Consider the following 21352-nt stretch of genomic DNA (forward strand, 5'->3'; position numbering starts at 1 on the left):
AGTCCAGCCTCTCTTGCCCCTGTGCTGCAATACAAGCAGATTTGTTAAAGGGGGGCCAAAATTTGTTAAAGATCCCCACCCAACACCGAAACCCCTAATAGCCCTATCCCTGTAATCTGTTCCTTCAATAAGCAGGAATAAATACCATTTTCTTATGCCATTATAACATTTCTTATATTTTCTTAGGGGAGGAGGGACTAAAACATTGATGTTACATGTTGAAATAATGGTTACTTTTCAAAAAGTTTTGTGTTTGGGTGGAGTTCCCCTTTAAATTAAGAGGCAGAAGAGGCATAGACGTAGGGTCCTAGTGCCGCCTCTCCAGCTGGGCCTTAGGCGCATATTCTACTGCCTGCCCCTAGTTCTGGCTCTGAACCAAATAAGTCCAATCCCGACTGCTTTTACAGCAATGCTGTTATCCAAGGTTTCCAGCTGTGTAGCCCCCAGTTGGTGGTACAGCGCAGAACAAATTAATATAAAATGGGTGCAGTTAAATCTATGAGTGGCCCTCACTCGCGCGCTCCTGGATTCACCAGAATTGCATTACATTTCTCATGGTTTTGGACTCATCTTGGTCGTTATTTATAGAACTGTAACGAGCACAGGAAACAGTTGATTCTCTCTCTCCTCCGAGGTCGTTAAGGATCTTCATTTGAATTAAATAAAGTAAATACTGTGTATCCCCATGGGAAATGGCTCCCAACCCCAAACTGAGTGTCCCTCTCACTTATATTCAGTGTCGGTGAAACAGATTTGTGTCTTCATTTAATCACCCCAATGGCAACGACCAATCGGCAGGGGGGCTATTGTGTGCCGTCATTGGCTGGCAGGCTGTACCTGGGGGCAGGATACACTGCTAGTGATTTGCACCAATCGCCTATTGTGCCATATCCTATTCTGTATATTAAAGGGGTTATCTTTTAATATTTTGTAGAAAGACGACTTGCAATTGGTCTTCCTTTTTTATTAGTTGTAGTTTTTTAATTATTTAAATTTTTGTTCAGCAGCTCGCCAGGTTGCAGTTTCAGAAGCTATCTGGTTGCTAGAGTCCAAATCACCTTAGCAACCAGGGAGTGGTTTGATTGAGAGGCTGGTATATGAATAGGGGAGGGGCTGAATTGGAAATAAGTTATAAAAAGTAACAATAACAATAAAACTGGAGCCTCACAGAGCAATAGGGTTTGGCTGCCGGGGTCAGTGACCCCCATTTGAAAGCTGCAAAGAGGCAGAAGAAGGGAAATTGTTCAAAAACTATAACAAGTAAATAATGAAGACCAATGGAAAAGTTGCTCAGAATAGGCCATTCTATAACATACTAAAAGTTAGCTTAAAGCTGAACCCCCCCCCTCTTTAAAGGAACAGTAACACCAAAAAATAAAAGAGCTTTAAAGTAATAAACATATAATGCACTGGTAAAACTGGTGTGTTTGCTACAGTAACACTACTATAATTTATATAATAAGCTGCTGTGTAGCCACGGGGGCAGCCATTCAGGCTGGAAAAAAGGAGAAAAGGCACAGGTTACATAGCAGATAACAGATAAGCTCTGTAGAATACAATAGTGTTTTATCTGTTATCTGCTATGTGCCTGTGCCTTTTCTCCTTTGAATGGCTGCCTCCATGGCTACACAGCAGCTTAATATATAAATTATAGTAGACTTTCTGAAGTAAACACACAACTTTTACCAGTGCAGGGCAGCAGCACATTATATTTTAGTTACTTTTATACACTTTCATTTTTTGGTGTTACTGTTCCTTTAAGTCAGATTTCCCTTACCCTTTATAAGTACTTATTTTTAACCCTGTACCTGCCTGTCTTAGTCAGATAATGTCCCACCTTCCTGTGCCCACAGCTGCAGTCTGTGTCTCAAGTTTGCAGAGAAGGAGGAGTTTATTAAAGTCATTCCTTACCCCCCAGTCTATGGACGTGCTGCAGCCTGTGCTGGTTTCCTATGAATAGAGGACAATAGTGGCGCTCTAATGTGTATTTGTGTGTGTATTTGTATTGTGTACTCGCCATACAGACTGCACTGGTTCTGCATTAACCCTTCCATTCCCTGTGGCTTCTGGTTCCAGCTTTGTGCTGTGTCCCCACTGATCCAGGGACTGGGAAGGCAATTGCACCATTAGAGATGTTCTGGTTCTGTACATATAGATCCACATCAAGTGGTAGAGAGAGAACTGCATCATCCAGTTATCTGCAATGCAGAGGCTGCGGCCAGGCCCGGCCCGGTTAGTGCCATTGGATCTGTGAGGGGAATATTGAACCCAAAGAGTGCTCTATACAGGCCCAAAGTGCCAGCATATTCTATCCCAGCGGGCAGGGCACTTACAGGGAATAATGTGGGTTCAGCACTGGGCATCAGGCGGTTAACTGAAAGTGTCCCCCAGGGCCCCAAGGGGCTGCATTGGGTCAGTGGGTTTACAATTGGGCCACATTATTGGCAGAATACTGTATAGGATGGGGCCTGGGTCCTTTCTCCAATGCTGGGAGGCGGATTGTGTGCAACGCGGATTGTGTGCAATGCGTGGGGTCCGTTTCTGAGCAGTTTCACTAAATGTGGTGCCCAAAAGCTGCCCAGTCATTATTGTGCCCAAATATGTGTGGGTACCATGTCAGTTGTGCCTCTCGCTTTGTGTAATGGGCCCCTACTCACCGGGGTCTCAGTGGCACTTACTCCGCTTAGTAGGGCTTTCACTTGTGTTTGTCAGTGTAACGGCTGCAGTGTGCGCAATTGCCGGGTGCAGGGGTTGGTATGTTGGGGTTCTGTAAGGCCCGGCACTGGGGCAGGGGTCGGTATGTTGGGGTTCAGTAAGGCCCGGCACTGGGGCAGGGGTCGGTATGTTGGGGTTCTGTAAGGCCCGGCACTGGGGCAGGGGTCGGTATGTTGGGGTTCAGTAAGGCCCGGCACTGGGGCAGGGGTCGGTATGTTGGGGTTCAGTAAGGCCCGGCACTGGGGCAGGGGTCGGTATGTTGGGGTTCAGTAAGGCCCGGCACTGGGGCAGGGGTTGGTATGTTGGGGTTCAGTAAGGCCCGGCACTGGGGCAGGGGTCGGTATGTTGGGGTTCAGTAAGGCCCGGCACTGGGGCAGGGGTCGGTATGTTGGGGTTCAGTAAGGCCCGGCACTGGGGCAGGGGTCGGTATGTTGGGGTTCAGTAAGGCCCGGCACTGGGGCAGGGGTTGGTATGTTGGGGTTCAGTAAGGCCCGGCACTGGGGCAGGGGTCGGTATGTTGGGATTCAGTAAGGCCCGGCACTGGGGCAGGGGTTGGTATGTTGGGGTTCAGTAAGGCCCGGCACTGGGGCAGGGGTTGGTATGTTGGGATTCAGTAAGGCCCGGCACTGGGGCAGGGGTCGGTATGTTGGGATTCAGTAAGGCCCGGCACTGGGGCAGGGGTCGGTATGTTGGGATTCAGTAAGGCCCGGCACTGGGGCAGGGGTCGGTATGTTGGGGTTCAGTAAGGCCCGGCACTGGGGCAGGGGCAGGTATGTTGGGGTTCAGTAAGGCCCGGCACTGGGGCAGGGGTCGGTATGTTGGGATTCAGTAAGGCCCGGCACTGGGGCAGGGGTTGGTATGTTGGGGTTCAGTAAGGCCCGGCACTGGGGCAGGGGTCGGTATGTTGGGGTTCAGTAAGGCCGGCACTGGGGCAGGGGTTGGTATGTTGGGGTTCAGTAAGGCCCGGCACTGGGGCAGGGGTCGGTATGTTGGGGTTCAGTAAGGCCCGGCACTGGGGCAGGGGTCGGTATGTTGGGGTTCAGTAAGGCCCGGCACTGGGGCAGGGGTCGGTATGTTGGGGTTCTGTAAGGCCCGGCACTGGGGCAGGGGTCGGTATGTTGGGGTTCAGTAAGGCCCGGCACTGGGGCAGGGGTCGGTATGTTGGGATTCAGTAAGGCCCGGCACTGGGGCAGGGGTCGGTATGTTGGGGTTCTGTAAGGCCCGGCACTGGGGCAGGGGTCGGTATGTTGGGGTTCAGTAAGGCCGCACTGGGCAGGGTCGTATGTGGGTTCTGTAAGGCCCGGGGGCAGGGTCGGTATGTTGGGGTTCTGTAAGGCCCGGCACTGGGGCAGGGGTCGGTATGTTGGGGTTCTGTAAGGCCCGGCACTGGGGCAGGGGTCGGTATGTTGGGGTTCTGTAAGGCCCGGCACTGGGGCAGGGGTCGGTATGTTGGGGTTCTGTAAGGCCCGGCACTGGGGCAGGGGTCGGTATGTTGGGGTTCTGTAAGGCCCGGCACTGGGGCAGGGGTCGGTATGTTGGGGTTCTGTAAGGCCCGGCACTGGGGCAGGGGTCGGTATGTTGGGGTTCTTTAAGGCCCGGCACTGGGGCAGGGGTCGGTATGTTGGGGTTCTGTAAGGCCCGGCACTGGGGCAGGGGTCGGTATGTTGGGGTTCTGTAAGGCCCGGCACTGGGGCAGGGGTCGGTATGTTGGGGTTCTGTAAGGCCCGGCACTGGGGCAGGGGTCGGTATGTTGGTTCTGTAAGGCCCGGCACTGGGGCAGGGGCAGGTATGTTGGGGTTCAGTAAGGCCCGGCACTGGGGCAGGGGTCGGTATGTTGGGGTTCAGTAAGGCCCGGCACTGGGGCAGGGGTCGGTATGTTGGGGTTCAGTAAGGCCCGGCACTGGGGCAGGGGTCGGTATGTTGGGGTTCAGTAAGGCCCGGCACTGGGGCAGGGGCAGGTATGTTGGGGTTCAGTAAGGCCCGGCACTGGGGCAGGGGTCGGTATGTTGGGGTTCAGTAAGGCCCGGCACTGGGGCAGGGGTTCTCTGTCACTTATTTGTCACTTTCCCAACTTTTCTCACTTTCGGGCGGGGGGGGGGGGGTGCCCAGTTCCTGTTGGGAAAGGCCTTTAAGGAATGTGTCACAGAAATTCCTACTGAATTCCAGAGGGAAAGTTGCACATAAACACACGGCTGAATATAGTATCTACTCTCGGCCCCTCCCCGTGTGTGTGTGTGTGTGTGTGTGTTAGTGTGTGTGTGTGTTAGTGTGTGTGCCCCCCCATATGTGTGTATGAGCTGCACCTTCAGTGGTGCCCATAGTTACCCTTTAGCCTCCATTATGTGTTCCCTTCCGGCTGGGACCCCCTGCCCCGACTGTACTATATACCCAGCTCCCATGGGAACCCCCTGCCCCGACTGTACTATATACCCAGCTCCCGTGGGAACCCCCTGCCCCGACTGTACTATATACCCAGCTCCCGTGGGAACCCCCTGCCCCGACTGTACTATATACCCAGCTCCCGTGGGAACCCCCTGCCCCGACTGTACTACATACCCAGCTCCCGTGGGAACCCCCTGCCCCGACTGTACTATATACCCAGCTCCCGTGGGAACCCCCTGCCCTGACTGTACTATATACCCAGCTCCCGTGGGAACCCCCTGCCCCGACTGTACTATATACCCAGCTCCCGTGGGAACCCCCTGCCCCGACTGTACTATATACCCAGCTCCCGTGGGAACCCCCTGCCCCGACTGTACTATATACCCAGCTCCCGTGGGAACCCCCTGCCCCGACTGTACTATATACCCAGCTCCCGTGGGAACCCCCTGCCCTGACTGTACTATATACCCAGCTCCCGTGGGAACCCCCTGCCCTGACTGTACTATATACCCAGCTCCCGTGGGAACCCCCTGCCCCGACTGTACTATATACCCAGCTCCCGTGGGAACCCCCTGCCCCGACTGTACTATATACCCAGCTCCCGTGGGAACCCCCTGCCCCGACTGTACTATATACCCAGCTCCCGTGGGAACCCCCTGCCCTGACTGTACTATATACCCAGCTCCCGTGGGAACCCCCTGCCCCGACTGTACTATATACCCAGCTCCCGTGGGAACCCCCTGCCCCGACTGTACTATATACCCAGCTCCCGTGGGAACCCCCTGCCCCGACTGTACTATATACCCAGCTCCCGTGGGAACCCCCTGCCCCGACTGTACTATATACCCAGCTCCCGTGGGAACCCCCTGCCCCGACTGTACTATATACCCAGCTCCCGTGGGAACCCCCTGCCCCGACTGTACTATATACCCAGCTCCCGTGGGAACCCCCTGCCCCGACTGTACTATATACCCAGCTCCCGTGGGAACCCCCTGCCCCGACTGTACTATATACCCAGCTCCAACCCTGTTGGTTCTGACTTGGAAGACCCAAGGTGCAGTTCCGACTACGCAGAAAGCAAAGCCCCTCGCCATGCAGCCCCCTATAACACACAGGGCAGCCCCCTCCCTCGGCTGTGTCCTGCAGGGGGAATTGAGGCCACGGTGAAGCTGGTCGCCGGGCATTGGTGCCAGCCTCCTCTCTGTATAAACTCACAGCCAGTGTGGGCACTTGGTGTTTTTATGGAGCTTGTCCTGGGCATGTAAATATTATGTTTAACAAGGATGAATGGGATGAAGTCAAATAAATAGAGCTCATTGTAATCCCGGGCCCTGGGGCCACTGGACGTCTTATTATCCACACCTAAAGGGGAACTCTACCCAAAAACAAGAAAAAATAATTCTAAGCAAATTTCCGATATGCTTTAGATTCTTGGTGTTAAATTTTTTTTGGAAATGTAATTTCTATAGCAGGCAGGGGTTTGTTTATCCCTTTCTGCTCATTGTTTAGTATGATGTATAGAGTAATATTCGTAGACATTTTGCAATTGGTCATTTTTTATTTGTAATTAATTTTTGTTCAGCAGCTCTTCAGTTTGGAATTTTAGCAGTTATCTGGTTGCTAGGGGTTTGAATTACCTTGGCAACCAGGGCGTGGTTTGATTGATAGACTGGCATATGAATAGTAGAGGGACTGATTAGAACAACAAAGCAACAATAAAACTGGAGCCTCACAGAGCAATAGGGTTTGGCTGCCGGGGTCAGTGACCCCCATTTGAAAGCTGCAAATGAAAGGCAAATAATTCAAAAACTATAAGAAATAAATAATGAAGACCAATTGTAAAGGTGCCTGGAATTGGCCATGCTTAAAGTTAACTGATAGCTGGTTCCTGCTACATTGCTGAGGGAGTCGGAGCCAGCAGTGCAGAGTAAATACACAGTATTGTGCAACCCTTCTGGGCGGTGGATCCGTTCTGGAGTGGAATGAAAGCAGTTTCTCCATTCGCTGAGGATGCAAATCTCTATTGAGCAAATAGTCCCATTATATATATCTCTCTACCTGAGAACTGGTTTGAGTTATTGCCTTAGTAGTTCTGCCATTCTGCCCCTGGCACGGTGCCCAGCGCTGGCAGCTTTAATGGGCCAATAAAGGCAATAAATCCTAATGATGTGCCCCAGCAGATGGGCACAGAGCTCGTTAGGCTTCCTGTTGCGCTGCCAGTCACTCTGGCACATTAATTCTGCCTGTAATGGGTGGCACGAGTGGGCGCGCCTGGCAGTACTCACAGGCAGCACCAGTGTCCTTGTAGCTTTCTGGCCCAATACAGGAAAGTCAAATGTTTTCATGTGTTTAAAGGGGAAGTTCACCTTTGAGTTAACTTTTATTAGAGTGATATTCTGAGACAGTTTGCAATTGGTCTTCATTTTTTATTTGTAGTTTTTTTTTTTTTTTAAATTCAGTTTTTGTGCAGCAGATCTCTGGGTTTCAGAAGCTATTTGGTTACTAGGATCCAAATGACCTTAGCAACCAGGGTGGAGGTGGAATGAGAGGCTGGTATATGAATAGGAGAGGGGCTGAATAGAAAGATATGTGATATAAAGTAGCAATAAAACCGGAGCCTTACAGAGTAGTAGGTCAGTGACCCCCATTCGAAAAGTCAGAAGAGAAAGGGAAATAATTCAAAAACTATGAAAAATAAATATTGAAGACCAATTGAAAAGTTGCTAGGAATAAGGCATTTTCTAACATAATAAAGGTTAAGGTGACCCCCCCCCCCATATTTAACTCTAAATCTGAGCTTTATTACACACTGTGCCACTGTGCCAACCCAAGGGCAAATTCTGCCCCTGTACATCTGATGCCCAAATACTGTTCTGTTGGGCACCTCAGTGTATGGCCAGTCTGTGGGCACCTCAGTGTATGGCCAGTCTGTGGGCACCTCAGTGTATGGCCAGTCTGTGGGCACCTCAGTGTATGGCCAGTCTGTGGGCACCTCAGTGTATGGCCAGTCTGTGGGCACCTCCGTGTATGGCCAGTCTGTGGGCACCTCCGTGTATGGCCAGTCTGTGGGCACCTCCGTGTATAGCCAGTCTGTGGGCACCTTCGTGTATGGCCAGTCTGTGGGCACCTTCGTGTATGGCCAGTCTGTGGGCACCTTCGTGTATGGCCAGTCTGTGGGCACCTTCGTGTATGGCCAGTCTGTGGGCACCTCCGTGTATGGCCAGTCTGTGGGCACCTCCGTGTATGGCCAGTCTGTGGGCACCTCCGTGTATGGCCAGTCTGTGGGCACCTCCGTGTATGGCCAGTCTGTGGGCACCTCCGTGTATGGCCAGTCTGTGGGCACCTCCGTGTATGGCCAGTCTGTGGGCACCTTTGGATGGGTTCTTGGTGCACAGAACGTGGCTTGTACCAAACTTGCTCTATGGGGTCCAAGTTTTGGGCTAAAAATTCTTCCCTTTTCTCACGCTATAAAAAATGCCCCCCCAGCTTTCTAAAGAAGTGGATTCTTGCGTGGCACCCTCGCTCACTGGCACCCTAAGGGAGTGGCCTCACCGTTTCATGTGGCTAAATGTGTTTGTTTTGGTGGGGGCAGGAGTGCACCCATAACTGTCTTATTCCCATAATGTGTCCCCCCCCCCCCCCCCCGTGTCCCAATAGTAACTGGGTGGGACTGTCCCAATCCCTCTGTATGTGGCTCTTCCGGTTATTCCAGCTTTAACCTTGGATCCCTGCCTTGTCCTCCGTGGCATCTCCCTATGGGAACATCTCCCATTTAACCTCTCTGTCCCCAGGTACTGTACAGGTATGGGATCTGTTATCCAGAATGCATGGGATCTGGTGTTTTCTGTGGATATAAACCCAGCCATGATGCTGCCCTACGGCGCCCCCTAGTTTTGCTATAGAAGTTGCCAAAAACCATCATTATAGATGCAAGGAAATTCCCCAATGAGAATTGTACTGATAAATAAGTTGATTATAAATGCAAAAGAACTGCCCAGTGAGAATGCTGATTCCCAGCACTGTGTCAGGCCCCTTGCTGGTACCTTACATATAGAGATAATGATGGCATTTTCTCCCCTCATTATATGGCACAGGAATCAGACATGGGGATAAAGGGACAGACTTGTTCAGTGCTGGGAAACTGTGCTTATTGCTCCCAACTCCAATTGCAGGAACAGAGAACAGGGAGCCGGATTTACTCACATCAGCTGGGATTCTCATTGGAGGATTTTTCGCATGTTAAAGCAGTCGCTGGCTGTGGGGATTTGGGGGAAAGTTTTATTGGGCAATATTGCTTTAAGAATACAGCCCTGATGTTGCTGGACTACAGCTCCCAGCATGCCCCAAGCTTCATTATATGTTACATTATTGTGGGATTTGTAGCCCAGTAACAACTGAGTAACGTTGGGTTGAGCCGCGCTGGGCAGCAGGGTTTGTATCCCCTTTAATTTGGATCTCTATGACTTTAGTCTGCTAGAGACCATGTAACCATTGTATTTCTGTACAAATCCTGAGCCTTTATTTCCTCATACCTAGTGAAACAATTGTTTGGGTTGCATAAAAAGACGTGGGTCTATGGAGTGCAAGCTCCTCTTGCCGAGAGTTCCCTGCTTGGCTCAGAGCTGACCCAGAGGGAGTGGAAAAACAAAACAATATTTGAAGTGCTTTCCAATTTCAAAATCATTTAGGCAACCTGGCACTGTGTGCTTTAAAGGGGAAGCTAACCTTTACATTCACTTCGTTGTACACGGACCTATGCTAAGTATATCTTGCTATTTAATTATCTTTCTGTGGTTTATTACTAAGTTTGCACCAAATGTTGGATATGGTTGGGTATTGGGTCAGTCGGAGCCTTTTCCAGCAGAATTCTGTGCAGACCAGTATTGGGTCAAAATAGGCCCCGGCATTCCCAGTACCCAAAGGCCCAAACAGCCCCCCCAGCCCAATAAATAGTGACTGTCTGTGGCACCTTACAGCCCCCCTGGCATTCCCAGTACCCAGAGGCACAAACAGCCCCCCCCCAGCCCAATAAATAGTGACTGTCTGTGGCACCTTACAGCCCCCCTGGCATTCCCAGTACCCAGAGGCACAAACAGCCCCCCCAGCCCAATAAATAGTGACTGTCTGTGGCACCTTACAGCCACCCCCTGGCATTCCCAGTACCCAGAGGCACAAACAGCCCCCCCAGCCCAATAAATAGTGACTGTCTGTGGCACCTTACAGCCCCCCTGGCATTCCCAGTACCCAGAGGCACTAACAGCCCCCCCAGCCCAATAAATAGTGACTGTCTGTGGCACCTTACAGCCCCCCTGGCATTCCCAGTACCCAGAGGCACAAACAGCCCCCCCAGCCCAATAAATAGTGACTGTCTGTGGCACCTTACAGCCCCCCTGGCATTCCCAGTACCCAGAGGCACTAACAGCCCCCCCAGCCCAATAAATAGTGACTGTCTGTGGCACCTTACAGCCCCCCTGGCATTCCCAGTACCCAGAGGCACAAACAGCCCCCCACCCAACCCAATAAATAATGACTGTCTGTGGCACCTTACAGCCCCCCCGGCATTCCCAGTACCCAGAGGCACAAACAGCCCCCCCAGCCCAATAAATAGTGACTGTCTGTGGCACCTTACAGCCCCCCTGGCATTCCCAGTACCCAGAGGCACAAACAGCCCCCCCCAGCCCAATAAATAGTGACTGTCTGTGGCACCTTACAGCCCCCCTGGCATTCCCAGTACCCAGAGGCACAAACAGCCCCCCCCCAGCCCAATAAATAGTGACTGTCTGTGGCACCTTACAGCCCCCCCAGCATTCCCAGTACCCAGAGGCACAAACAGCCCCCCCAGCCCAATAAATAGTGACTGTCTGTGGCACCTTACAGCCCCCCTGGCATTCCCAGTACCCAGAGGCACAAACAGCCCCCCCCAGCTCAATAAATAGCGACTGTCTGTGGCACCTAACAGCCCCCCCAGCCCAATAAATAGTGACTGTCTGTGGCACCTTACAGCCCCCCTGGCATTCCCAGTACCCAGAGGCACAAACAGCCCCCCCAGCCCAATAAATAGTGACTGTCTGTGCACCTTACAGCCCCCCTGGCATTCCCAGTACCCAGAGGCACAAACAGCCCCCCCAGCCCAATAAATAGTGACTGTCTGTGGCACCTTACAGCCCCCCTGGCATTCCCAGTACCCAGAGGCACAAACAGCCCCCCCAGCCCAATAAATAGTGACTGTCTGTGGCACCTTACAGCCCCCTCTGCCCCCCCCCCCAGAGGTGTGAAATGGAGACTGGGTGAAACCAAGCAAAACAGCAGAGCTTACAATTGATCTGACAGTTACACTGAGCTTCACTCCATTTTGAAAATGGCGGGAAAAAATACCCTTTAAAAGACAGTCTTTCTTTCCCCAAAAATGGGAAAGTGGCGGTTGAGTTGGAATTTAGGCGGATTTCTGTGAGAAAGTGTTTTCCCCCACTTTTCCCACCACTTTTGCTGCAAAGAAGGCCTCTCTCCCCTCTTTGACTGCCCCCCCCCAGAGAATGTTGATAAATGGAGGATTCCCCCTACTATAACAGCCCCCCTAGTTATACAGGGCTTGGGGCAAGCAGCAGGCTGTAACCCTGAGTGTTTCAGTCAGTCGGTTAGGATACACCAACCGCCAATATGCAGAAGACAAGATTACGAAAAAACACCCTACAAGTGGGAGGAGGAAGGATAGCTCAGCGGGTAGGGAGACTGCCTTACACCGATGGGCCCTGAGTTCGATTCCCGCCTGGGAGCCCTGCCTACATCAATGGGGCTCAGCTCTGATTGGGTGGGTAGGGACGGTATCAGAATTGAGCCCCGGTGTAAGCAAGAGCCACCAGGGCAGGAGTCTAACTCAGGACCCATTGATGTAAGGCACCACCCGCCCCACTGGGCCCCTTACCTTGTGACCCTGGACAGAGTCACTTAACCTCATAATGTCCCGGCAATGATGGCGCCTAGAAATGGCAAAACATTGCTGTCCTTTTAATTACTGGCTACATTCACATTTCCCCCCCACAGGTAGGGCCTTCCTATATGTTTATGTGTTTCCCTATTAATAACATTGGCATCAAGCAACATGTTTTACTGTAAAATACCAGCCCTACCCGCGGGTCCCTACACCCCCTGAGCCTCTCCATCCACTTTTTGTCCCCCTTAATACCCCTTGATATTTTATGGGGTGTCGAGTTTTACAAGGTGGGAGCTTGTTTGTTTACTGTTTGTGACTGGAAGCTGGTTGGTTTGTGTGGGAGCAAACTCTGCACTAATTACTGTATTTCCAATCCTGAGGGCTAAAAGGAAAAACTGAGGGAACATGAAGTCGGGCATCTGCAAGTAGGGGCAACAAATCAGCTCTCAGTATTTAAGTCCCGGTACAGCTGAAAACTGATTGGATAGACTTGAAGCCTTCGTGTTGCAGCCCAACCAATCACTGTGCAGCTGTACCGGGACTTATACTCAGCCTGCAGTTTGTTTTGTTCTGGAAGTTTAAGTCCCGGTGCAGCTGAGTAGGGATTGGATATGCTGGAAGCATTCACCCTGCAGCCCATCCAATCACTGCGCAGCTGTACCGGGACTTAATCTGAGGGGAAGAGGAACAGTGAGTGTGGGCCCCAGGCTGGGAATAAGGTCCCGGCGCTTTATTCATTATCAGTCACGGCCCCTGATTTGAATTCCCAGTACCCCAATATCCCAGTTTGGGTGCCAGTGTGTATGTGCTGCTTGCTGATCCCCAAGGGGCTGCTGGGAACAGAAGGGGCACAGCTAAAGTTAGGGGGGGGCAATGCTGTCAGGCAGCTCTGTAGTTCTGCTATGGGGGGGCACAGATAAGCTGGGGCGAGTGTCAGTGACGGGAATAAAGAGGGGACACTGCTGCTAAAACGAAAAATGTAACTTTAATAAAAATGTATAGAGGTATGGGACCCGTTATCCAGAATGCTCGGGACCAAAGGTATTCCGGATAAGGGGTCTTTCCGTAATTTGGATCCTCATACCTTAAGTCTACTAAGAAATCAATAAAACATTAATTAAACCCAATAGGGCTGTTCTGCCCCAATAAGGGGTAATTATATCTTAGTTGGGATCAAGTACAGGTACTGTTTTATTATTACAGAGAAAAAGGAAATCAATTTTAAAAATCTGAATTATTTGATTAAAATGGGGCCTATGGGAGACGGGCTTTCCGTAATTCAGAGCTTTCGTAATTCGGGATCCCATACCTGTACAATATATTCACTCAAAATGTTATTATTGCCTCACTGATTAAGCTAAAACTGGCATAACAATGCAAATGTGAGGTCAAAACTTTTTATATATAAGATATAAATTAAACTTTTTTTTTTAATCCGTGATTTACTTGTTTATAAAATGTTAATGAGGCTTTTTGCCCCTATAGTTCTAGGGTTAGACAGAGACTTGCCCCCTAACAATGAGGCTTATAATCCCCGTTAACCTGTTAATAATCCCCCAATGCCCCCCCCCCCCAGAGGTGTGAAATGGAGACTGGGTGAAACAAAACAGCAGAGCTTACAATTGATCTGACAGTTACACTGAGCTTCACTCCATTTTGAAAATGGCAGGAAAATGCCCTTTAAAAGACAGTCTTTCTTTCCTTAAAAATGGGAAACTGACGGTTGAGTTGGAATTTAGGCGGATTTCTGTGAGGAAGTGTTTTCCCCCACTTTTACTGCAAAGAAGGCCTCTCTCCCCTCTGTGACTCCCCCCCCCCCCCCCCCCCCCCCCCCCCCCAGAGAATGTTGATAAATGGAGGATTCCCCCTACTATAACAGCCCCCCTAGTTATATAGGGCTTGGGGCAAGCAGCAGGCTGTAACCCTGAGTGTTTCAGTCAGTCGGTTAGGATACACCAACCGCCAATATGCAGAAGACAAGATTACGAAAAAACACCCTACAAGTGGGAGGAGGAAGGATAGCTCAGCGGGTAGGGAGACTGCCTTACACCGATGGGCCCTGAGTTCGATTCCCGCCTGGGAGCCCTGCCTACATCAATGGGGCTCAGCTCTGATTGGGTGGGTAGGGACGGTATCAGAATTGAGCCCCAGTGTAAGCAAGAGCCACCAGGGCAGGAGTCTAACTCAGGACCCATTGATGTAAGGTACCACCCGCCCCACTGGGCCCCTTACCTTGTGACCCTGGACAGAGTCACTTAACCTCATAATGTCCCGGCAATGATGGCGTCTAGAAATGGCAAAACATTGCTGTCCTTTTAATTACTTTTTATTACAAATCCTCTTTTTTTTTTTGCATTTTCAAGGGCAGCTCATGATTTATGATGCCGGCTATTAAATTGTCCCTGTCACAGTGTCTATGGCAGCTGGAAGCAACTGTCACAGGGAAAATCCCTTTCTCATCACTGGCAATAAGCAGCCAATTGATAGGGGAGCTGAGCTACAGCGCAGGGCCAATGGCATTCCCAGTACCCAGAGGCACAAACAGCCCCCCCAGCCCAATAAATAGTGACTGTCTGTGGCACCTTACAGCCCCCCTGGCATTCCCAGTACCCAGAGGCACAAACAGCCCCCCCAGCCCAATAAATAGTGACTGTCTGTGGCACCTTACAGCCCCCCTGGCATTCCCAGTACCCAGAGGCACAAACAGCCCCCCCAGCCCAATAAATAGTGACTGTCTGTGGCACCTTACAGCCCCCTGGCATTCCCAGTACCCAGAGGCACAAACAGCCCCCCCCAGCCCAATAAATAGTGACTGTCTGTGGCACCTTACAGCCCCCCTGGCATTCCCAGTACCCAGAGGCACAAACAGCCCCCCCCAGCCCAATAAATAGTGACTGTCTGTGGCACCTTACAGCCCCCCCCTGGCATTCCCAGTACCCAGAGGCACAAACAGCCCCCCCAGCCCAATAAATAGTGACTGTCTGTGGCACCTTACAGCCCCCCTGGCATTCCCAGTACCCAGAGGCACAAACAGCCCCCCCCCCAGCCCAATAAATAGTGACTGTTTGTGGCACCTTACAGCCCCCCTGGCATTCCCAGAGGCACAAACAGCCCCCCCCAGCCCAATAAATAGTGACTGTCTGTGGCACCTTACAGCCCCCCTGGCATTCCCAGTACCCAGAGGCACAAACAGCCCCCCCCAGCCCAATAAATAGTGACTGTCTGTGGCACCTTACAGCCCCCCTGGCATTCCCAGTACCCAGAGGCACAAACAGCCCCCCCAGCCCAATAAATAGTGACTGTCTGTGGCACCTTACAGCCCCCCCTGGCATTCCCAGTACCCAGAGGCACAAACAGCCCCCCCAGCCCAATAAATAGTGAGTGTCTGTGGCACCTTACAGCCCCCCTGGCATTCCCAGTACCCAGAGGCACAAACAGCCCCCCCCCAGCCCAATAAATAGTGACTGTTTGTGGCACCTTACAGCCCCCCTGGCATTCCCAGTACCCAGAGGCACAAACAGCCCCCCCCAGCCCAATAAATAGTGACTGTTTGTGGCACCTTACAGCCCCCCCAGCTCGATATATAAGACTTAATGCTTGTGTGCCCCCTATTCTCTTCTCGCCGTAGCTCTCTATCCGTCTCTCCGTTTTTCTGGAACTTTCTGACATCATTTATGATCTGCGGCCAAAACCCTGTAATTTTCCTTTTGTCTATTAAAAGACTGCTCATGAGATTTCCATTAATTCCGCAGGGTTTGTTCCGTGCCTGTAGCCTTACATAGTAACGTGCCGCAGGAGTCAGCGCATTCATTCTGGATAATTCTCTTGGGACAAAGTGTTCCGGGGCACCCGCTGCTGGGGCAACTGGGGCGCTGCTAACAGGCAGATTAATTGGGTCCCTGAGTGACACCATAGTGAGGGCCACTATACTTATATATCGTCCTGCTGTATTCTGCATATTGGGGGGGGGGGGGTCTTGTTCTATTGTGTCTCTCTGCAGAGAAATATGCATGCAGGTCTGGGGTGCAGGCCCAGGGTTCAGGGGGAGGAGTGGGGGTGCAGGCCCAGGGTTCAGGGGGAGGAGTGGGGGTGCAGGCCCGGGGTGCAGGGGGAGGAGTGGGGGTGTAGGCCCGGGGTGCAGGGGGAGCAGTGGGGGTGCAGGCCTGGGGATGCAGGGGGAGGAGTGGGGGTGCAGGCGGAGGAGTGGGGGTGCAGGCCCGGGGTGCAGGGGAAGGAGTGGGGGTGCAGGCCTGCGGTGCAGGGGAAGGAGTGGGGGTGCAGGCCCGGGGTGCAGGGGGAGGAGTGGGGGTGCAGGCCCGGGGTGCAGGGGGAGGAGTGGGGGTGCAGGCCCGGGGTGCAGGGGGAGGAGTGGGGGTGCAGGCCCAGGGTTCAGGGGGAGGAGGGGGGGTGCAGGCCCGGGGGTGCAGGGGGAGCAGTGGGGGTGCAGGCCTGGGGATGCAGGGGGAGGAGTGGGGATGCAGGGGGAGGGGTGGGGGTGCAGGCCCGGGGTGCAGGGGAAGGAGTGGGGGTGCAGGCCCGGGGTGCAGGGGAAGGAGTGGGGGTGAAGGCAGGGGGAGGAGGGGGGTGGGGGTGAAGGCCCGGGGTGCAGGGGGAGGAGTGGGGGTGAAGGCCCGGGGTGCAGGGGGAGGAGTGGGGGTGAAGGCCCGGGGTGCAGGGGAGGAGTGGGGGTGAAGGCCCGGGGTGCAGGGGGAGGAGTGGGGGTGAAGGCCCGGGGTGCAGGGGGAGGAGTGGGGGTGCAGGCCTGGGGTGCAGGGGGAGGAGTGGGGGTGCAGCCATGGCTTATTTAATGATGTGTGGTTCCTGTGGTTGGAGTAGTAGGGGCAGTTGCTTCCCTGGCTGTGGGACGGAAGGCACTGATGTGTCAGGCCACCCTGTAATACTTTCCCTTTAATTGTCCTCACAGAAGTGCAGTCTCCATGGCAGCTGTTCCACCCTTAGGTGCTAATCTCGGCACCCCTTTTTCCCCTTCCGAGCTGCTGTGCCGCCTCCTTCCCCTACAGCCGCACATAATGGGCCGGCCCAGGCGCCAGCTGCCCACAGCGACGGGTGGCACTTAATCTTCTGTGCCGTTCTCTTTCCACCCTCCACCACTTCCCCCAGCCCAGTTCCTCTGTGGTTCCGGTTGTGCAAAATAGAACCGCTAGCATCCTCTCTCCCCAGTAGTCGCAATGCTCTGTTTGCTGCAGATTAGTGCTGGCTGCACTCACTGCCGCCTCAGCTCTAAGTGGCAGCTGCTGTGAAACACATAGGGCATCGAAACCCAGAAAGGAATTGATGTAAATGTACTCATGGGAATTCTGTGAGCTCTTGGCAAGCCTAGGGTTAACTGAATGGGGAAAGTGCATAGACAGAGGAGCTGACACTCACATTCGGAGAGGCCTGTGGAGCTGAAAACTTGGTATTAAAACTATAAATATCATAAAACCCTACAAATAAAAAATTGTGAACTTCTAATATCCTTATCATTTACAGTAGGGGGTACATTATCCCTTATAATACATGAGTGATACTCAGAGTTCCCTGTATAACTCAGCCTGCAGCCCTTGTGCCTTTATATGGGCACAGAACCCCTCAGTGACTGCTAATATCCTTATCATTTACAGTAGGGGGTACATTATCCCTTATAATACATGAGTGATACTCAGAGTTCCCTGTATAACTCAGCCTGCAGCCTTGTGCCTTTATATGGGCACAGAACCCCTCAGTGACTGCTAATATCCTTATCATTTACAGTAGGGGGTACATTATCCCTTATAATACACGAGTGATACTCAGAGTTCCCTGTATAACTCAGCCTGCAGCCTTGTGCCTTTATATGGGGGGCACAGAACCCCTCAGTGACTGCTAATATCCTTATCATTTACAGTAGGGGGTACATTATCCCTTATAATACATGAGTGATACTCAGAGTTCCCTGTATATCAGGGGCAGTGACTGGGGCATTCTGGGTAAGTCATTATGGGACATTACATCGCTGGGAGCTGCAGGAGAAACAGTGCAATGTTTAATATCGGGGAGGGGCTCCGGTTTGTGCCTTTCCCATTCTGTAAATAAAAAAATCCGCTTCCCGCAATGTATTAACTCTTAATTTGATTGTAAGCTCTTGCGCTGATAGGCTCTCCTCCCCATTTTTGAACTGGAATAGCCCAGGAAGTGGCCCAAGTGCAGGTAAATCAGGTTCTGCAGCGACTCCCCTCCGTGCATCAATGTGGGTGCCCCCGTCCCACAATAGCCCCCGCCTCTGGGCAATCTGCCCCTTTAATGATACTAGGCCTGTTTTTCTGCTCTGTCCGTGTCCCGGCGCAGGTACCAGCACATTCCTCCCAGAGCACCGGTATCTCCCGCATTCCCTTCGCCCATAAACCGAGCCGTCAGCAGTTACGGGCCAGTGAGCCGGAACCTGTCGGTCCTGTAATTCCACTCGCTGTATGTGAGGGGCCCACGAGAAGCTGGGGGTCACTGGCAGCCCCAACCAATATATATATATTGACTTTTTTTAATTAAATCATCCATACCTGTTATAAATGTATTTAAAAATCTGAACTGTCAATCATATATTGCCTGCCCCGCCTCTAGAGGCGGGGCAGGCAATATATGATTGACAGCTCAGATTTTTAATTATAATGACTTTCACTTTCCATTCAGCACTTCCTAGATATCACCTAGATGATCACCTTTTGGGGGGATATAAAGCTTTGCCTTTATAATAGTATTCACAAAATGGCGCCGGCCTGCTGGCTGTGACTGTAAATTCCAAGACTGAAGGGGAAAAAAAAAAATGGTTTATACAGTGTAAGTAAAGTTTATTTTGCTCAACTAACATGTTAGGAAAGGATTTGGAATTATTTGTTGGGGTGACAGGTTCCCCTTTAAGCAAAGTCGCAGACTAGTAACTGGCGGTATCCCTTTAAATGTGCAGGGTTTCCAATCAGTTTCATGTAAATGTTTCTGATTGGTTACCCATGTAAGTACTGTAGTTGCTGTACTGTAAGGGGACAGGCTGGCCCACTAGGGTACTGGGAATCGCCACGGGGATCCCACCTGCCCTACTGATCACCCAAGGTGCCCGCCTTTGAAGGCTGCTGGGTATTCAGTGCTTGAGATTTGCTGAAAGGGTTAAAGTCGCCTAGTGGCTTGGTGGCCCCGGCCAGTAAGGATGTTTGTGCAGAGAAAGTTACACAAGTACCGGAGGTTCTGATGGGCCGGCAGCCAGAAGGGAGCCTTGGCACAGCCACTCAGTACTGGGGAGGGATGTTGTGGGCAAAACAAAGCCATGGCATGGCGCCAAGCGGGCACGTGGTTTCCGGCACACCTGGGCTATTGCCGTGCCTGTTATCCGGCTATGGCCTAGTATTGATATTCTGGGGCAACTTGCAATTGGTCTTCATTCTCTTGTGGTTTTTGAATTATTTAGCAGGACTTATTTAGAGTTCAACAGCTCTCCAGTTTGGAATTTCAGAAGCTATGTGGTAGCTATGTCCAGTTTACCCTAGCAACCAGACTTTTTGGTTGTCAGGGTTGGAAGAGGCAGAAGAGTAAGGCACCTTAATGAAAACCTATAAAAATGGAGACTAGTTAATGAGGTTGCTGAGAATGGGATATTCTTCTACCCTGCTAAAGGGTAACTGTAAGCTGAACTGCCCCTGGGGCTGTGCTCATGGAATTAGAATGATCTGGGCTCTGCTGGGGGCAGTGGTGTGTTGGGAAATACCCCCTTTGGTTCCTGTACATGGGTCTGTGTGGGGCACAGTGTGGGTTTACATGTGTATATAAGGTTTCCACAGGATCCATACTGTGCCCGACTGTAGGCTGGCATCGGCTGCTGTTAAATATACTGCATATTGAGCACTGGGCATTCCTTGTTGGGGGACCCTGAATCCCCTAGGCATATGTGCCAGTCTGGGAATAGGGACCCTAGGGATGTGCCAGTCTGGGAATAGGGACCCTAGGGATGTGCCAGTCTGGGAATAGGGACCCTAGGGATGTGCCAGTCTGGGAATAGGGACCCTAGGGATGTGCCAGTCTGGGAATAGGGACCCTAGGGATGTGCCAGTCTGGGAATAGGGACCCTAGGGATGTGCCAGTCTGGGAATAGGGACCCTAGGGATGTGCCAGTCTGGGAATAGGGACCCTAGGGATGTGTCATGGGTATGGGATATGTGTGGGTATAACTTATATATAAATGCCCTTTTATCTGACCGTATGATTTTATTGGCACAGAATTCTGCCGGATAGACAAGGTCCTGTGCCACAATGCGGACGAGCTGCTCAGCTTCGAGGCGGTGATGAGTATTCACAAGCAGATGGACGATGATGCCAACGGCAATGTGGATGTTGAGGAGAGTGACGAGGTGGGTGTGTGGCTGGCACTCGGGGTGGCCTTTAGTGCCCATTGTACTACTGTCTCTTCCCATGCCTCTGTACTGATACGCTGCTTAAAGGGGAGGTTAACTTTTAGTGTGTTATAGAATGGCCTATTCCTAGCAACTTTGCAATTGGTCTTCATTATTTATTTATTATAGTTTTTATATTATTTGCCTTTTTCTTCCAATGGGGGTCACTGACCCCGGCAGCCAAACCCTATTGCTCTGTGAGGCTCCAGTTTTATTGTTATTGTTACTTTATACAACTTATATTTCTATGCAGCTCCTCTCCTATTCATATTCCCATCTCTCGCTTAAACCCCTGCCTGGTTGCTAGGGTGAATAAAACCATAAGAAATAAAGACCAAGTGCAAATTATCTCAAAATATCAATGTCTACATCATATTAAAAGTTGATCTAAAGGGGATCTACACCTTTAAACCAGCTGAGCCCATAGAAAGGCCACTGGGCACGAGTGTTGGCTATTAGGGCACATACATATAATGTGTGTGTGTGTGTATATATATATATATTTTCTACAGTTCAGACACCCCCCCCCCTGTCCCTGACTGGCAGCTCAAGGAAAGCAGAAAGGAGCTATCACTTTACCCCCTGCATCTTCCCGGCTAAATATACAGAGCGACAGCTGAAGCCACAAGGCGCTGGGGGCAGGGACACTTGGTCCTTGGGACGTTGCACAAATAAACCCTGGGCGGCCGCTCACAGCAGCCTTTTATTTCCCCTTTATCCCATTGACTGCACTGTGTGTGCTGCCCGGGGAGAAATGGAGGGCACCGGGGGCACTACCCAAATAGTTCTGCACTGCTAGGAATGTGATGACTAACGGGATATGTTTGTCCGGCCCGACAGGGAAAGGGCCACGCGTTTCGCTGCACAGACATTAATGTCATCTCATATACTCAGAGGGTATCTTCTATTC

At 51.6% G+C, this 21352-nt stretch overlaps 1 protein-coding gene across 8 annotated transcripts in view; it reads left to right on the forward strand.

The window, feature by feature from the left end:
• stim1 (stromal interaction molecule 1) overlaps nt 1-21352 on the forward strand; it is a 66960-nt gene that overhangs the window by 22431 nt on the left and 23177 nt on the right. For all 8 annotated transcript variants that reach the window (XM_031895823.1, XM_031895824.1, XM_031895825.1 and 5 more), the window contains 1 exon segment: nt 20270-20400. In XM_031895823.1, coding sequence (XP_031751683.1) covers nt 20270-20400 — 131 coding nt within the window.

The sequence above is a fragment of the Xenopus tropicalis genome, chromosome 2, assembly GCF_000004195.4.
Source record: "Xenopus tropicalis strain Nigerian chromosome 2, UCB_Xtro_10.0, whole genome shotgun sequence".
Classification (NCBI taxonomy): Eukaryota; Metazoa; Chordata; class Amphibia; order Anura; family Pipidae; genus Xenopus; species Xenopus tropicalis.